At 34.3% G+C, this 19,836-nt stretch overlaps 1 protein-coding gene across 5 annotated transcripts in view; it reads right to left on the reverse strand.

Moving 5' to 3' along the window:
* Nucleotides 1-19,836, reverse strand: part of RIC1 (RIC1 homolog, RAB6A GEF complex partner 1) — an 89,571-nt gene that overhangs the window by 9,190 nt on the left and 60,545 nt on the right. For 4 of the 5 annotated variants that reach the window (XM_006918374.3, XM_015594459.2, XM_015594460.2 and 1 more), the window contains exons 8-20: nt 18,532-18,620; nt 15,917-16,061; nt 15,207-15,255; nt 13,473-13,625; nt 11,550-11,753; nt 6,643-6,681; nt 6,207-6,317; nt 5,326-5,415; nt 4,515-4,675; nt 3,459-3,597; nt 2,975-3,085; nt 1,787-2,515; nt 86-244 (exon numbers count right to left, since the gene is read on the reverse strand). In XM_006918374.3, the coding sequence (XP_006918436.1) occupies nt 86-244; nt 1,787-2,515; nt 2,975-3,085; nt 3,459-3,597; nt 4,515-4,675; nt 5,326-5,415; nt 6,207-6,317; nt 6,643-6,681; nt 11,550-11,753; nt 13,473-13,625; nt 15,207-15,255; nt 15,917-16,061; nt 18,532-18,620 (2,179 nt within the window). The remainder of the gene's footprint in view (nt 1-85; nt 245-1,786; nt 2,516-2,974; nt 3,086-3,458; nt 3,598-4,514; nt 4,676-5,325; nt 5,416-6,206; nt 6,318-6,642; nt 6,682-11,549; nt 11,754-13,472; nt 13,626-15,206; nt 15,256-15,916; nt 16,062-18,531; nt 18,621-19,836) is intronic. The other variant, XM_025051458.1, reaches the window with a different exon arrangement.

Raw genomic sequence — 19,836 nt, forward strand, 5'->3', positions numbered from 1 at the left:
AGATAATATACATTGTGCGGTACAGTTAGAGAAAGATGCCACATAGGTGTATGGCCCAGAGAAGCTATGCAATTTTGCAACTCACCTGAGCTGTAGGTGTGGATGGAGGTGTCTCAGATTCGCCAGAGCCGATGGCTTTCAGAAATCGAATCATGTGCCGACATAAGTCCCACTTGCCTTGTTCCAGGGCTGTGTTGAACAGAAGGGTGGCATGTTGCCTGCTTACTGCTGGGACTTCCATATTCTACAAAACCAAGGAAGACAAGCATTCCTTTTACAGTGCAAATGATTTGGGAAGATATGAGCAATTCTTTTATCTCCACAGTTCCCTAAACCCAGAAAACAAATGCTGCTGCAACACTGTAGGGGACAGTTAGTTTAATAGTAAAATTAAAAGGAGCATTAAAAAATACCATACAAGAAAAAGTGAAGCAACTACTCTGCTGGTGTAATATAAATTACGATTTATTGAACTCACTACATGCCAGATACCTTATGTAAACCTTACATACATTCTTTCATTTCTCCTAGTGATACTACAAAATAGGTATATCATTCCTATTCTACAAATGAGGAAACCAAGTTAAGTAACTTGAAGATCAGGAGAAAAGCAAGAATATAAATCTAAGTTTGCCTGGCTATAAAAGAGCTCAGGTCTGTCTCCTGTGACAGTTTTCAGAGGATGTGACTTAAAAAAATTCTTTGCTTTGGGCAATAGTATGTAGTACTGCTACACAATCAGCATCCAAAATAATTATTTCACAACTTAACCTTACTACCTACCTTGACCTTCATGGAAAGGCACCTAATACTCAAGTTTAACTGTAATTATCTGATAAGCCATAGCAATTTAGGAATTTTGATAGAGAAAATTCCAATTCCATTGCTTGGGAGATCACTGAAAGTCTAAGGAGTGACCCAAAACAACAAATGGTTGCATTAATTTCTTTCTATTTTTATGATTCTGTGGCTTTTAAGACTAACCAAGGAATCACAGAATCTCAGGGCCATCCAGCCTCTGCTTGAATATCTCCTCTGGTTTCAATTAGTTGTCATAAAGCAAATAAGTCGACAGGAAATCTGCTTTAAGCAAGAGTTTCAAACCAGGTTTATGGTTAGCTTTTTACATCAATGAAAACAGCTTTGCAGTAATTTGAAAGAACCTTAAAAGTGTAGCCTATTAAATCCATATCAGACTGATAAGAACAAACTATCAAATATATAATGAAGCAAATCTTCAGGAGTCTCAAAGAACCCATTGTTTTGAGAAACACCACTATGAGGGAGGATAATTACTGTGGCAGGCCAGAGTCGTCTTAGCTCACTACAGGGGGCCCAACAGGAGGTGCTCTGCTTTGACCTATGTTCTAATCAGAGTCCCTTCATCAATTGCACACTCTAAGGAAACACTGTTGGGGGCTCAGACAAATCCAGTATTATTCAAGCTAATTCTTTATTGTTTCCTATGTAATATTTCAATAATCTTATGTAATACATTTCTTCAGTATTATTCAAAATACTGTTAACTCAATCTATTTCAGGCCTATTTATGGACAAACAGGATGAAAAAAAAACCTTGCAATGTTACTTCATGATAGTCAAAGAAATTTTCTGCCATCATCTGATAAGACTGAGTTCTTTAAAAGGAAAGATAAAAACTGAACAGAAAACTGGACTGTATAAATTCCTTATACACAATCACAGTGCCAAAACAGGGCTTTTTTTTTTTTTTTGCCTAAGTTTAAGCTCATTAATTCCTGGACCTTTATAAGATGAGAGCTCTTACCTGTAAGATAATAAGGTAAGAGGCAGCTGTGTCCAAATCCTGAGCCATCAAACATTCCTCAAACAAGTCCTTGGGGTTTCCAACGGCTGCAAAAAGGTAGTTCCACAGGGCATATTCGGTCTTCCTGGCACAATGAACAACTGTCTGCAGGAAGAGGGGGAACTCGGTGATAAATTTTGCCACAGTGGGAAGCAGAGGGTCGGGAATGGGCTCCCGTGAGGTAGCTTCTTCTTCCAGCACTTCATGGAGCATGAGCTCCAGCACATGAGGAAAGTAAGGTAATGTGGAACAGGACTGGGCTAAAAGCAAAGCTTGCTCCCCAAGGTTCCTGACCAGGAGCTGACGTAGAATGTGGTGGAGGTAGATCTGAGAGGTTCTCTCCACAACACAGAAAGGGAAGAGCATCTCCAGCTGTTCCCTAGCACTGTTCCGAGTGTACAAAGAATCATAAAGTAAAGTGTCATTGACAGCACCAAGGACTAAAGCGTCTTCAAACAGAACAGCCAGAGGGTAAATATTGATGTGGAAAGGCAGCATAATCCGCTGGGACAAGAAAGAATGGGGCTTGCGGTGATCCCTAGGGAAGAGAGGGAGCCAAACTTTCATCCCTGCACCTCCACAACTCAGCCAGAGGGCCTCCAGAAGGTGACGTTTTTGTTTGTTTGCTCGACACGTTGTCCACACATTTTCAACAGACTGGGCTAGTACAACAGGAGGACAGAATGGCAACTGGAAAAGGAGAGAAGAATCAGTTTTTTCCTAATTTGCAGGTTCCTAAATTCCTAGGTCCTACTTTCCTACGTTTTTAAAAATGAGAGTACAACTTTTTAGGAAAATTAGGGTAATCTTTTAGAATTAGAGTTAATAATAATAGTACCTTGGTCTTTCGGAGTATGTGTATTTAAATCTAAAAACAACAAAACTCTATGAACACCAGTTTATCCTATTTTCCCATTAGAATTTGCAAATAATAATGCTTAAGCAATAACATCTGAAGTATGAAACATTTCATCATCATTTCAGGACCTTATCCTTCCCAAATCATCTTATACTCAGAGGCTTAAGACTAATTTTACATACTTTTTCAGTTTCCAAATCACAAGACAATATTCTCCTCTTAAATTCTTTTATTCCTTTATCCTAATCCCATACATTCTTGATGTTTTAAATGACTTCCACTTTACTTACAAGTTTCCTTTGGTTACTATCCTTCTCCCGGATCTGAGGGCCTGATCTGTCCCTCTGCATCATGATGAGCTGTCCTGCAAGATTTAGCATAATGCTCTCCGCATCACGAGCCTAAAAGAAAAATAAATTAATTCTAATTTATATGTATGTTTTCAGCATTTCCCCCCCAATCCCTAAGATGTACAGGTTAAATGACCAACGATATTTACTGAGTGTGTAATATGCACAGCTATTCTATTAGGCTCTATGGGAATACAAGAAACTTCCTGGCCAGGGTCAGAAAAACTTAACAAATGCAATTAATGGACAATGAAAATGAATGTAAAATTGAAAGCTGAGCTGAATTATCCTGGAAAAACTAAGAGAACTTCAGAAGTTCATAAAAATGAGAGTTCACATCAGTGATATAGGTGGTGTAGCTAGTGGAAGGCTTAAAGGTACTTGATGAAAATTCTAAATCAGAGTTCTGATAACAGAATGGTACCTGCTGTGGCATTTTCAAGGTGATTCCATTCTCTGTACTCACTGATGTCAGAGTGACAGATACTACCAGGAAAGGGTGAGGAATGTAGCGTGACATGGAGACTTCCTGAAGAACCTGAATACCAGCAGTAGTATTTGGACTACAAAAAAGAAAAAGAAACTCATACACCTCAACAACAACGCTAACAAGTTTTTCCCCACTGCTACTAATACTACTAGATATCATGCTTGTGGAGAACTATTGTTCCCTCCTTCCCAAGGACTTCAAGCAGCAGACTGACAAAGTTAAGGCATCCAAAAAACACATATGGAGATGAGGGAGAAAGAAAGGGAATAAGATGTAGAAGGGAAGAAAAAACTCGGGAAGAAGCTTTGAGAATAGCTTAGTTGGTTGAGAAAGGACATAAGTTCTATCTGAGGCTAGTAAGATTTCTTAATTTTTATCTTTACATTACTCCTCAATTACTAAGCTAGTTAGGCAAATACACATTTCGTGGCTGTTTAAAAAGAGAAACAAACAAAAGACATCTGAGCAAATAAAACTCAAGAGGCATGGTCTAAATGCTGCAAGCCAACCAGATGCCAAGAATATAGGCAACATACGACAATTAGACTGCTGGTTTTTCCTACCCTAGACTACAGCCATTTAGCTCAGGAAGATATGAGTATACTAAGCACATGCTTCCTAAGGCCTTAAAGCTATGGAACTCCTTTAAATTTACCCAAATATCTAGAACACTAGGGTAGTTACTAACCACTTGTTTTCAAGGTTGTTAAAAAACTGGTTTACCCCATCCCAGATTACGTTTTTCAAATGAACAGTAAGATTAGCTAAAGAAGTTAGTGCAGGCTTATTTATTTACTTACTTATTTTGGTAGCTAAAAAATAACTACTATATGAATATCACTAATTAAAATTCCTTGTTTTTTTTTTTAACTCCTAAAACAAAGGAAACTAAATATAAAATTTGAGTCAACTGTTTTAAGAAAATGAAAACTACAGAGGAAACATGTTACATAGGAGCAGAAAGTTACTTGTCACATGCTATATACTTACCCATCAGATTTTCTTTCAATACTGTAAAGGCATATTGAACAGTCTGCTCTAAATACTATTACCATGTCTCGGAAGACACTAAGCAGTAATGTTTCTGCTTGTGCTTTGGTGACATGAGCAAAGGCATTGTCCAGATTAGACGTTCGCAAGTAAACTCTCAGCTGAAAAAAACAAAAATGAAGAAAGCTATAATAGATGACTAAATCCATGCTGTTCACAAGCTGTTTTTTTAATCTGATTTTTTTTTAAGTAAGAGGAGTTAAAGGAGTAATCTGAGCATTAATAATAAATGGATAATGTTTATATTTTGACAGGGAAGGCTCATTTTACAAATAATAAAAAGATGAAGTGATCAAAACTCTGAATGTACTATTATGAGATACTCCTTTCAGATCTGGCTATTTAGACCTGATTTGAAGAGACCAGCAGTTTCTCAAAACATAAACATAAAAATCAATAAATTAATAAATCTCTAAGGACAGCCACCCTTATAAACTTCTGTGCTCTTAACTATTTTATTTTTTACTATTTACAAACTTTATAGAAAATGTCTACAGCTAAAAATCCTTAGACAAGGTTATTTAGAAGTCCTGATTATTCCTCGAAAATCTCTTTAAAATGAATCCCTTTAAAATTTTTTTAGAAGTAGTAACCGGAAAGGAAAATCTCATTAACTAAAAATGCCAAATTCTTGATTGGAAAAAAACAAAAAGTTCTGCCTATTTTTCAATAAAGTATTTTTATATAAAACCATATAGTGCCTAATATCTTTAAAATATAAGAATCTGTTATTTTTGAGAGAAAAACTTACCTCTTCTTGACGATCATTTATGTTATAACATGCAAGGACAATAAAATCTTTCCACCAGGCTAAGCCACCTGTCACAATCATATTTTGCTCCTTAAAAGAAAATTTCAAAGAAAATTATGTTGCCAGAAATTACAATAAGTAATATACTTATAAGATATTCCTAAGCAGACAACAAAAGCTCAAATTATTTTTGCTCTATTCTCTATCCCCTCAATTAAGCATTATTTTGGGCCTTTATTAGTGATGATTCATATCCTATTTTGAAAAAAAAATAAACATTTACATAAGACAGAAAATACATTATTTAAAAATAATTGAGTATCATGTAGCATCATTATTCCCACATTCAAAAGACTCTGGTTTAATTTCTGGCTTTATCATTTATCAGCTGCTTGACACTGAATCTTAGTTTCTCTTATAAATGGTAACAACAGTGCCCTTACTGAGTAGTTACGCAGATCAATGAGGTAATATATATGAAAGCCTCTTAAAGTGCTTGGTACATAGTAGGCACCCATTAAGTGTTCATTTCCTTCTCTTTTTCTCCTATTTGATTCGTGCAAAATCCAACTGCATATGTTTGTATGCTACTCAAATATTTATATCACACACAGACAAGGAGGGAAATGATCTAAAATTTTGTGGAAATTTATCCTGATCTGGTGAATTCAACCTGGAATGTAAAGGCTCAAGTTAAAAAATTACAGTGTTTGATCTTAAAGAGAATGAAAAGCAAATCAACTATCACAATACAAAACCCTTCATCAAGTATCAAGCACTAATATTTTTTGGTAAGTAAACAGTGGCTTACATTATAGTTATTTCACATTGTAGTTTTCTTATACTTTGAGAAATCAATTTTTAATTTCAAAAAGACTAACCTGGGTAATGTTTCCAAAAAGTTTCCATTTTTTGGTGAGTAAAGAGTAATGTGCAAAACCGAACTTGCCAACCACAGCAATATTCTGTCCAAGCTTATCAATAGCTGAAAACTGATTTAAAAAAAAATTAAGAACTCTTCCTTGCAAACCTATACACTTTATTAGGTATAAAGAGCTTAGTATTGCATCAGGCAAGCAGATTATCAATACATGTTTCCTAACTGATTTAAATGTATAATGCTAAATTTAAAAAAATCTGACTATACATGTTACATTTGACCAAATTATAGATGCTATACACTAAACATGTAAAAGGAAAGTATTAAAATTTTACTTTCATCAATGCATCCACTGAAAGGTTCAATTCCCAGAATACCTTTTGTAGCAAATGCTATCCAATGAGAGTTAACACCAACGAAAATAATAAATAACTCACCCGTATAGGCCAATTGCTCTCTAGATAGGTGCTGGAAATCTATAGAAAACAATACATCAGTATGGTAAGACTTCTGAAACGTACTTAAAACATGAGCATCACAATATGAGATTCATTTTCCTAAACAATGTTTGAAGTGTTCCCAAATAACGGGTATTACTAGCAGAGGATACTCAGAATTTATCATTTGTATAGCAGCCAATATTTCACATCTACTTAATCATTTCATTATAAATTTCATTATAAATTTTCAGACATCAGGCTTTTCTCTTTTTTTCCTCTACACTGTTTCTATTTGTTGTAAATACTGAACACTCAATAAAAACAGAAGATTTTTAGAGAAGCACCCATGAGGGCAGCCAAGAATTATGTAGATAACACAAACACAGTTTAGGTTTGTTGATCTGAACTATTCCAAAACAACCTTATATAATAAAATGAGAGCTTCAGCAAGAGTTTTATTTTTGCTTTTTATTAGAAATACTTTTATTATTTTTACATTGTTCTGATTAAAAAAGAAGTATATGCTTATAAAATTTAAACACTATACAATGTACAAAGTACAAAATGAAGTTCTCCTATTACTTATTGCTCACGGATAACCACTGTTTAGGCTTTGCTCTACTTCTAAACAAACATCCATATACATGTAAGATTGTATATAAGCTAATATTTTGGGGGTGTTCAATTTATTTATCTATAAAAACTTTTATATATTAGATATTTATCTGCAACATAAGTAGTAAAAATATCTTCTCATGTCTGTCTTACATCTTTGTATATGGTATCCTTGTGTCACTCCAACAAGAATTTTAAACTTACAGAATCCTCTATGAGCTTTCAATGTAGATTAAATAAATTCTAGCTTTACTGAGACTGTAACCTCTCTACTAGCTTACTGATTTAAGTAGTTTTTATGAACACATGGTGAATGTGGGGTGAAAACCGAATGACAGAACAAAGGAAGAATCTTCTATTTCTTGAATAAGAGGACCTTCAATTTATTCAAATTTATTTTCATTTTACTCGAAGAAAAAGTATTACATATTTTTTAAAACGCTAAATTAAAAAGCCAAGTTACTGTAGTCAAATTCAGTTAAGATTGTTGGTGTAATGTGAAGACAAAACACCGAGTAAAAATAATATGCTGAAAATATCTGCATTAACCTTGATAAAATTTATTTATAAAACTATGTGTTAGCCTTCATTTATTATCTAATAAGCCAATCTAAATTCTAAGTGAATTAACAGCTTTTAGTACATTAGGAAATTCTTAACTCCATTTCTGGTTTGTGGAAGCCTACTCTACAGAATTAAAGAACAATGTCAGAATATATGCTTGAAGAATACTTAACTTGTATCTTAACAAACATGATATATTATTCAGATCAATAAAATTCACTATGACAGGTGAAATTAGTTCAGAATAATGGTAATCTGGGGTAATGATCAGGTAGCAAAATAAAAGCTGAAAGTAGTTTCACAGGAGGCTGTAAACAAAATTCTTTTTTTGGATGAATAGTCACTTGAAGAACGAGGTACCTGGATATAACAGACACTAAAAAGAACCCCACCCCCCACCTGCCATCCCCCAAGTCTTGGTGTGTCATAAGTATCTATGAAACATGTGGACTGGTAAAGTGTGAGGTGGGATCTCACTGCTCAAGTGGATTCCAACATGAAGAGTTTCTAATCATGGGAACCTAAGTTAAATCTTATATGATCACACTCTGATGAGTATCTTCAGGAAAACACGATTTATTCTTTTAACCTCCAAAAGTATATGAGGTGCCACAAATGGCAAATGGTTTATTTTCAAAACACAAAGCTTAAGTTTAAAATGCTTTATTTCTCATGCAGTTCGGTGTCTGAAGATGCTATAAAATGAGAAAAACTTTTATTTTCCCCAGTGGGTCAGCTTTATTGTTTTGTGTCACTTGAACTTTGAGCTCTACCCCTGATACTGAGAACAGGAAATGGCAGAAGTAAGGAAAGAGGCAACTAATGAGTAATGAAGAAACTCAGGTCAGGACTGCATACTCTGGGCACAAAAGTCATACCACACCACTGAGAAACTGAGTGCTAACATAGAATCTCTATCTGTAACATCTTAGGATTCTTCAGTCTTTCAAAGAACCTAATTTTCCCCCTTAAAGTCATTCTGCTAAAATCCTATCTCCTGCCTGGGCTACTTTTGTCTATAACTGGTGAGACTGTGAGAGCCCTGCTCCTAGCAGATTTGATCTACACCAAATTTCACACCTAGTACATTTGATACACACCGCAGGAATGAGAGTAAATCGTTTATAAATAACCTTTAAAATTCTCTCTGTTGACCTCCCTAATGTAGTGCCTGATACATCACAAGTGTTTATCTCCCACATTTTGTGAAGTTTATTCTTTCCAAATAGCAAGATTAACTATAAAATCGACATTTCAGAATACTGGATGATAATGATTTATGCATCTTTCAGAAATAATTTTTCATATTATACAAAATACTAAGTAATCAAGAAGGAACACAGCCTAAGACAAGGGTGTTGTTGTCTTTTTGAAAATATTATTTGTGCTCCATCTGTCAACAAACTACTTTCAAAATTTTTAAAAATTTGTAGCAAGAAAAACTAAATAAAAATAAATAAATAAGCACCATCTCTAACAGAAGCTACTAATCCAGCTTCTGACAAACATGTATTTGTGTTGTTTTACTTTAAGGAAAGAACATAATTAACATAGAATCTTCTGATTAGGTAACTAACAAATGTAAAGTAAAAGGCTTAAACAAACAAACAAAAATTCGATAGTCTAGATGAGGAACAGACAGAGCAGCAGAATTAGTTGGAGCTCATTTGATGAACTCTAAGCTGTACAAAAAGCATACAAAGTATAAATCACACAAACAAAGCCACTCTGATGGAGTACATGGACCCTTAACCTAGATAAGAGCATATGTTGAAGGGGGAATTAAACAGGCACTCTTATTTCTTCAGGGAATCATTACTAATGGCTAAAAGCCTGAAAGGTAAAACATTACTATTATATGGACACTGTAAACCACCCTACCAAAACATCACTACAACACTGCATTGACTCGTGGCTGGAGTGCCAGCAAAGTATAAGGCAAATCCAGATAAAAACACTGCCAAATAGGCACATACAAGGTTTTAGCTCAAGGTCAATAGCATTTTATATGATTCAACATTTAGTACCTAGGATTTAAAATAGGTTAGACTGTTACTTGAATTTATATTATAGCAAAGATAAGTCTGCCACTACTCTGCTGTGTGACCATGGGCAAGTTGCTAAACTTCCCTGAGCCTCAGTTTCCTCATATATAAAAATCTAGTTGGACTACATGATCTCTAAGGTCTTTCCAGCTCTAAAAATTCAATGAGTCTATTATAACTTAATTGTTTTGGGAGTACAACTCTGGCATCATTTTTATTAATTTTAAGGAAACTGAAAAAAAAATTAGGTAAAGCTAAGAGTTAAACAATTTCATCTTTCTGAATATTTTAGCTACCTGAAGAACAGAATGACAAAAGAATCTTGCTAGTACCTACTTTGTCTAAGGTTGTAAAATCAGTTATAGGCTTCTAATGTGGGATACTTCATAGAAGGCTAACAATTACAGAATCGCTGAATTTTTGAGCTGGAAGGAAATTCAATTTTTGTTATTGCCTGATGGATTTTTGAGTTCCAGACCTACCTTCTTTGATCCTCTGCTCTACTTGGCTCTCTGGCAACACAGACCTGGCTAGGCAGAACTGGCATTGATGCTAGGTCAGTGTAGAATGAATAGTTCAAAGTATGGGGAAATGAAAATAGTAGAGAAATGGCTATAGGAGAGAAGGGAGCAGTGGAAAATTTTAGTCAAGGAAGTAGCTGATGCAGTTTTATTTAAATATTGTTACTAATTATAAAATGGTATGCACATTGATTTTATGAATTTATTAATGTAATTAAATACATTTTATTTTAGTGTATACCACATGTCAATGTAGGAGATAGTCCTCCTTCAATTTTTCACATTATGACCATTCTTCTGTTTCTCATTATCTCCACTCAGAGTCAACTGAAAGTAACATGGGAGCTGAAGTAAGCTAGTAAGATAAAAGTATAGAATGTAGAAGTAAGGCAAAGAATTGTGGAAATAGAAACTGACTAAGACAAAGAGTAGGCTCTGATGCACCTAAGATACTTTGGTACCAAAAGGGGAAAGAAAACACTCATAACTTTGAAACTTATGTATGAAAGTTTCTTTAAAAAAACTTCAATTTATTGATATATTTAAATTAATTTTATCTGGTATCAAAATTCAGAATTAATTTCCATGTTAAATGCCAACTGATCAGAATTACTAAAAAAAATACTAGTTTAAAGTTATATCAGAATGAGTAAATAATTTGGAACAAGATTAAGTAACAATAAAATTGTTAATAATTTTCTAGATGGATCACAAGTCTGCAATTTGGGTTTAAAGTCAGGCAATTAACCTCAATGTCCCCATGAGGACCACAAGTTCAAGCTGCTGTACAGTACTGTTACTTTCCATGAAATTACTACATTTTTTGCCTATGTAAATCCACAGAGCTAAATTTATACAAAAAGAAAAAGAAAAAGGAAAATAGTTTTGCTCTATAAGAGAGCAAAACATAAACTTCCAATTTTTGAAACTGTTCACTACTAATGGACTTAAAGCAGGAGAGGATATGCTCACCATCAAGTGGAAAGGGAGGAAGGAGAACAAAAAGACAAGAACACAGAAAAGCAGAAAAGAGACATGACAGTCAAAAAATTTTAAACATTTCTCAGTTTTCTAAAGCAACAGAGGAAATATTTATAAATCTGCTCCAGGTGCTATCTTACCAAGGACTAAGTCAATGGTCAATAATAACAAGACTTACTTGTACCACATGCCAATGCCGATGTCCAAGTAAAGTGCTTAACCCCTGAGACTCTAAACCACCATCTGCAAAGGAGTTCTTTTCCTGACTGGGCTTATGCCCAGAATGTGCTGAAGAACTCCTGGGATTCTGGGTTTGTGAGGCCTCTCCACAGTTCAAGTACAATCGATCCTCCCCCTGAAGCAACACTTGCTCTTGGTTACTCTAGATGAGGGCAAAAGGAAGCAGAGGGGTAAAGAAAGAAAGCAAATAAAAACAACTCAGTATTGGGTATGGGAAAGTGAGTAATACATCAACTTAGTTTTAGTATAGGAGATGTACCATATATCTCAATGTTGATTTTCCTCACAGACAAGACTACAAAATGATCTCGTGAACTGTTACATTTAGAGGGAACAGGCAATATTTTAATGATTACTTCCCAGGGTAAATAAAATCTTTGTTCAGTCATTTTGTCATACAGATTCCATATTCCCAGGTTTACAACTGTAAAAGCAGTATTTTTTATTACTACTCCAACTGTTACAGCAGTATCTTTTATTACTACTCCAAAATAACCATGCTATGAGATTTTCCATCAGAAAACCGAACATAACTAGTCATAATCTACAGTTTACAAATTAGTTTCACATAAAATACCTCATGAATGGTGGTAAGAAAACATGTCTTGTCAACTAGTTTGTGTATGATCACTCATGTGCCCACATGGCAAGGGAATGGATTGGGAATGGGGATTAATGGATGCTGAAGGATCTTTTATACCATGGGGAGGATGAAGAGTAGCCTAAGTCTGTGGTCTTGGTTCACAACAATTCAATAATCACTTAGTTAATGCTTGATTAGTGCCAAGCACCGTGCCAGGTTCTGAGGATATTTGGACAAATAAGATAGTTTCTACTTTTAGTGATTATGCCTTGATATTCGATTAGAAGGCCAGTGTTCTCAAACTATAGGCAGATTCTTCACTGTTCAAATTAGACATATCAGCACCTCAGCCCCCTTACCTTTCCATTGTAGTACAAATGTTGTCTTGACATAAAACTCAAGGGTGCGGTGCTTTAAAATTATTATTGGGATGGGGGAGAGGAGAAATACTCTATTCTTATTTTTCTATGAATCCTTATTCTTCAACTATAGTAATGAGATTAGAGATTCAAGCTATTTCCACATTCTTTCTCAATGTATTGTAAATTTTAATTGCACCAAATATTAAAAAGTCCATTAGTGGCAGATATTAAGATATACATTCCTAAAATATAACATATACTATTATTACATATTAAGCATGTATAATATTAACATATATTATTACAGGTTGATAAAACATGAGGAACTTACACTATAATTTGGATTGGCAGTGTTTCCCAAAGCAGGTACCTAGGCATATTTTCTTCAAAGAGTTTCCTAAAAATTCATAGTTAAATAAGCTTGGGAAACATTGCTTTTTATATACCAAATCCTAGATTTTCATAATACACATTAGTGTACTAAGGACCTTGGAGTCCTACAATAAAGAAATCTCCACAGCTTTAACTCCTTTATTTCACAATTACATGACAACAGAACTTTTCCTTTCTCTGTGCGACTGCTATAGGTATTTCTCATAAGTAGTGCCTGATGGAACATACTTTAGGAAATACTATTCAGATAAAGCCTAAATTTTATTCAAGTTATTCAAGTAAATCCGTAAACAATGCTTTCTCTCAAGTTGCTTGTGACCCTATTAAAAAAAAAAAACTTGCTCAGAAATAAAATTTTAGTGTAAATTTAATAGAAATTAAAAAGAAATACAAGAATCATGGAATACATATAAAGATAATATGCCAATTTGGGGAGTATACTCAACACATCTGTCATAAGGAAGAGTCTAATATTCTAATAAGCCACTAAAAAAAACACCCAGTTTTAATTAAATAAACTTACCATACAAGGGTTTACGGTGAGTACACTCTTGATAAACTGAAATAGCAGAATTCCAGGCTGTTTACCTATACTGTTGGGGTCAGACTCAATTTCAGTATTTTGAGAACCAAATCCACTGATTACCCATAGGTGATAGCCTTCTGCACCCCAGCTCTTGGAGAGAAGGAGAGGGGAGGATAAGGAAAAGGGGAAAAAAAGCCAAAGCAATAAAAACTTTATTATCCTTTCCAAGCTTCAAATATTCAAATTCTGAAATAACTAATAACACCATTATTGACTTCTGAAGGTTAGAGAAACTATAACAACACAGAAAAGAATCATAACTACATCTACATCTTAGCTATCTCCAGTGTAAACCACCATCACCGCTCTCTACCTAGAATAGTGAAAACACTACAGATCAATCTTAACTCCAAATCCTAAGAAATGCTTACTGCTCTCTGTAACTTCTCCAGTAATTAACTGACTCTCAATACAAAGAAACTCCTTACCGAGGAAGACCCACGTCAATCCAAAGCTTGACAAAGAAGCACCCAAAATAGATGGGATTTCGTTTAGAGCAAAAAATATTGGATTAGAAGCTGTGAAACTAGAGTTTTCATTCCAGCTTGGCTACCATTTTATAGTATTACTTTGACCAAGCTATTTGTTTTCTCTGGGTATTAAGTTTCTTCCTCTATAAAATGAGATGGTTCAAAAAAAAATTCTCCAGGCTCAGTCAATTTAAATATTCTATAACCATATTCCATAATTTTTTTTTTTTTTTTGGATTAGCGATGCCCAATCCACAAGGCAAAGAAAACTAATAGGGGAATCCAAGAATTGTTACAGAATTTAACTTTTACTTTCCCATGATAAAAGTTGCACAAGCTAACTTAAATGCTTTTATTTTTAGTTTGTGACTGAAACAGCAACTTAGTGAGGCTGATTACATTGGTTGTTGTTGCATGCCATCCAGAAGCACTGATCAGTAGTTACTTTATTTGCTCAAAAACCTACTTTAAAATACGGAGTTGGGAGAGACAGCAAATAGGGTCCTTGTTGGTGAAAGGTTGGGAACCACCATAACCATGGTAGTTTTAATTCTCTGAGAAACTGAAGATCAGAAAATTCCTTCCCCTCTGGAGTACTCATAAGCACTAATTTCACAAAAACAGTAAACAGAGGAGCTACAGAAAGAAAATGCTTTTATGTAAAGACAGGAGTTACACCTCACTGCTTTCTACAGACACTCATGAAAATAGGTAATAAAAATATTGTTATGACAGCAACTATAATTCTCTTGATATACTTCTACAGAAAGCTTAAAAAATGTGTTCAAATAATACACAGTGCATTTCCTCCAGGAATAGAGAGTCAATGAGAGTTTCATACTTTATATTAAAAGGGGTCATGAGAAATGGGTGCTAGTGAGTTGCACAAGAAATAAGGTGTGCTTAGGAAAGACGAGGGCCTGATTTCACTATGGCACTATGTTTACAAAGATGACAGGGGCTTGTAGGACACATCTAAGCAAAAGCAAAATCAAATACTAAAAATTGAACAGGCTTCTGATTAAAAAAAAAAAAAAACCCTTTATCAAAGCAAGAACTGCTTTGATAAGAAGCAGTTCTGCTGCTGAGAAGATTCTGCTGAGACTAAAATGGTTTTGTAATTTATCAGACCAACATGAGGAAAAAAAGAAATATCAAAGTTTTCTACACTATACCAATATTTTATATAGAAAGTACTTACCATAGAGTTGATCTTAAGGGGATCTTTTTTGGTACCATCAGACCTATAACTAAAACAGAATTGAAACTTGAGAGTTTTCTAATTACATATAACATTTAGCTTTAATTTTTAAAAAAATCAACTTGATTTTGTTCTTTCAAAATAGAAACATATTATAATGCATGAAATATGAGACTGCTGGTTAATACTTCTAGGTATAACATTGAGACATAGTCTTCTATAGTCCTAAGTAACTCTGTGAGAGGGTCGTGCAGTTTAGGAATGTGTGTTCATTTTGTTAGGAATAAGGTTCAAAGTGGTATATGAGGTGGGCAGAGATATAAACTCTCTCCTACCAACCCAGTGGGTTAACTTTTATTAACCCAATAAGATAATGTAATTTCCCACTTCCTAAAGCTTACTACTCTTATTAGATAATAAGCTACTTGAAGGTAGAACCATATCTTATTTAGCCTTGAATCTAACATGCTATCAAAAATACAAAAGGAGTTCAATAAATAAATGCATTTTTTATTAATAGTAAGTTTCAAGAAGATGGATGTTTGGAGAATCAATACATTCTGAACAAATTAATTGTGAATCTTACAAATTGTTTTGGGGTACAAGTTAAATAAGGCGAAAGGGTAGCTGAATAACAAGTTTCTGTGTGTGTGTATTGTCTAAGAGATAATGGAGTTATTTTTATCTAAAAATTGTCTTTATTGACTCACGCAAAATCTCCTCCAAGCGTACAAATCAGCTGGGCTCCAAATACACTCCATAAAGAAAGGCCTCCATATTCCCAGGTCACTATTACAACACTATTGTCAGGAGACCATCTGACCAATTTAACAGCTCCTGTTTTGTTCCAAATGTCTGTTAAGCAATTGTGAGAAGAGTTAAAAATAAATGATTGCTTCAGAAATACTTATTTTTTACAGTCTGTATTTTCGAGTTGATTAATAAGCAAAAAGGCAAGTCTGCATCAAATAATGAGATGAATCTGGCTCATTTTGGGTTATTTAAAAATAGTAAGGGCATTAGCCTTCATTTGACCTAAGCAGAACAAACTCAGTGCCCAAGTGATTTATAAGAACTGAAAGCTATTTTGGGCCACTTGAATAACTACAAAAGAGTAGTCTTAAAAGTCTTTAGCTTTGGGGAAATTAATTTCTGTTAAATGGGGGTAAGACCCTGTTTGAATGATTTGGCACTGAATATTAAAGTACTCTGCAAAGTAGAAGGTGTTTTAGAATGTAAAATATTTTACCATGAACTTCATGCTCTACTGGCAATATCAGAGGGATCCAAGTTAAAATAAACTGAAGTTTAATCTTATATTAGGATTAAGTAAATAAACTCCAGGTTGAATATTCTAGGTGCTCATATTTCTTTTCATAATTATTCTTTCAACCCCACATATAATTATCAAAGGAGAAAATTTCATTGTGTAGTAAAATCCAAGTTTCTTTACTGTAGACTTAAATGAAACATGCCAGCATTTCCAGCAGCAATTTTAAAAAGATTTATAGTATCTTTATCTATGGCCATGCCACCCTGAACAAGATGATAATCTCATGACCTGTGCTATCACAAGGAAAGTTAACTTTGAGTGGTGAATATATGATGTACTATTGAGTTGGATACAATGAGATACCACCTCGCACCTGTTAGAATGGCTATCATCAAGACAAGTAATAACAAGTATTGGGGAGGTTGTGGGGAAAAAGGAAGCCTCATACACTGCTGGTGGGAATGTAAATTGGTACAGCCACTATGGAAAATGGTATGGAGGTTCCTCAAAAAACTAAGAATAGAATTAACATATGGCCCAGCAATCCCTCTGATCTACTCCAAAAGTTTGAAAACATTTATCCATAAAGATATATGCACCCAATGTTCACTGCAGCATTATTCACGGTGGCCAAGACATGGAAATAACTGAAATGCCCCTTGATAGATTGGATAAAGAAAATGTGGTACATATATATACCTGTTACATATATAGTATCTGTTGGACACAACGTAAACTATTAGCTCCTGGTGGTTCACAGTTGCAACGTTAGGTTGTACTACATTTATTTTGATGTTGTTACATCTTTGTGAAGGTGGGTTTTTAGAAACTGATGTGTAAAAAGTGTGTGAAAATCAATGTGGAACAGGAAATGTGGGTTACTGTACCCAACTGACTCCAAGGTTTGAGAAATTGTGTAGTGTCCAACAGGCATAGACATTCTGTTAGTAAAAAATATTTTTTTCTTTCCACTTATGTGCCTTATTTTTTTGAAAATGCTACTGGGTTGCTAGGACATAGATACCTATTAAGTTGTTTAGACCCAGCTACTTAATAAACAGAACTTTTGGTTTTTCTTTTAACATAGGGGTCCGGTGGTAAAATTATGGACACTCTAAGGCCAGAGTCAACCAAGAAATAATGCCAGAGAGAGCTGGCAAAAGACCTTACATGCTATATATGTGGTAGACCTGTTGGTTCATTACTCCAGTATCTATTCCCATCCTTGTTCTCCCTTGCCCACTACTGCCATAAAGGCTTGAAAAGTCTAAAGCAGCTACGTGACATAATTATGGCCAATTAGATGCTAAGTGGAAGACAGCTGGAGCAGGTAGGAGGTGGGAATGCTTGTAAGAAAGCTTTTGCTGTCTTAATTTAAAAAGAAAGATATGATTTGTTTCCTCCTTTTTTCTCAACTCAAATGCAGAAGTAATACTGGACCTCAGAAGGTACCTTGTGACCTTGTGAAGGAAAGGCCAAATGAATGCCAGTAGCAGCTTACCTCTGGATTTCTTGCTTTTTGAGGAAATAAATCCTGTTATACAGTAAGGTGGGTTTTCTGTTAGTTTCAGTCAAAAGCATTTCCAATGACGGACTTTAAACTTAATCTTGTGGACAGGATTCACTAAAGAGTCACTAAGGGGTTCAGAAAGAGACTTGTTTCGTTTACTGTTGTGTATCCAGCATGTAGAAAGTGTCAGCCCTATAGTAAGTACTCAATAAGTACTTGTTGAATGAATAAATTGAACTGGAAGGTATAACATAACAAGCAACGAAATCGGGTAAGAGGCTAGAACAAAGTCCAGATAAGGAATATCGGGGCTAAAAACTAAGTGAGGATAGATAGAACTAAATGAAAGAATTAAAAAAGTATCCCAGGAGCCTTTCTAGCTACACAGAAATCCCTGGATCACATACAATATTGTTATAATATATATTTTAATAATATTTCGCCTATAGCATTCATCATTTAAAAATGAGCATTCACTACACATAACTATACATTAAAAATGTTGAAATAAATGTTAAAATAAGGAAAAAAGGAGGACTCACCAGGATATTGTTTTGCTGTTAGCTCTAGTTTATGAGATAGTAGCATAGCTCCAGTGGTATTATCTATTGTATAAACTTGTACAGAACCACTGTGAAAAACAAACTTTTGGTTAAAAAAAAAATTCAAATATAAAAAGCATTATTATGGGAACTAGTATGTTCTGCTGGTAGAAATGTAAACTAGAACAAAATCATTCTGTAAATAATTTGCAATCATCTCATAAATCTGAACAAATGCATATTCTGTAATCTGGCAATTTCACTTCTGGATATATCCCAGCAATATCTTTGTCATGTACAATGTTCATTATAGTACTGTGTATAAGTGCAAAAAAATGGAAACAATCTGAAGTTAGTAATAAGAGAAAGGAAAAATAAACTGTGGTATATTCATATAGTAATATAACACGTTGCACTGAAATGAAATATAGTCACATGCATTAAAATGTGTGTGTATAAAATCTGTTTCTAAAGCATAAAAAACATTTAAAATAGTTAAATATATTTGTGGTAAAAATGAAACAAACAGCAAAGAGCTAATGTACACAAATTGCAGATTAGTGACTGCCATGGTGGAGAAAAGGGAATATTAAAGGGGCAGGCAGGGGGGCTTCATCAGCACTGGTAATGTGCTATTTCTCATATTGAATGGTAATTTATACATTTTCATTTTTATTATTTTTATATCACTTTTAAATCTACACACATGATATATGTTCTTTGGTGTATATGGTATATGTAATTATTTCATTTAAAAAAATTGTTACAAGGGTCAAAGCTATGAAGGACCAGAAATCAAAACTAAAAATCTATATATTACTTCTAAGCTACATTTCAAAACTGAACTATAACGATCATTAAAATATATATATATATAATTTCTGCTTATGGAGTTTTTTTCAGATTGACAACACAAGTGATTTCTGTAAAATACTTTTAACTCCAAGGCTGCTTTTGCATACATTAAAATACACTGGCTTGTGAATGCCAGGATATATGTGCCTTTGTGGTAGGAGAAGTCAGATGGTTTCCCCACAAGCAGCTCTGATCTATTTCCAGCTAAGTTCAACTTTTCTCAAGGATTAGGTCACCTGAAGTTATCCCACAGCTCACTGATGTTGTTTTAAATTATTTTTTTGTTTTATTTTAGATAATTTCTCTTTTTCTACAAATTAATATTAATCTTTTCTTCTGCAATGTTTACTTTGGGTCTTCTGTATATCTCCCACGTTTCAGTTTAAGACTCAAAAGGGACTCTACAGATCTCGGGAGTTCCCTCTGTGTCACTTTCTCTTTGGTATTTGT

The sequence above is a fragment of the Pteropus alecto genome, unplaced genomic scaffold, assembly GCF_000325575.1.
Source record: "Pteropus alecto unplaced genomic scaffold, ASM32557v1 scaffold95, whole genome shotgun sequence".
In the NCBI taxonomy this organism is placed as follows: domain Eukaryota; kingdom Metazoa; phylum Chordata; class Mammalia; order Chiroptera; family Pteropodidae; genus Pteropus; species Pteropus alecto.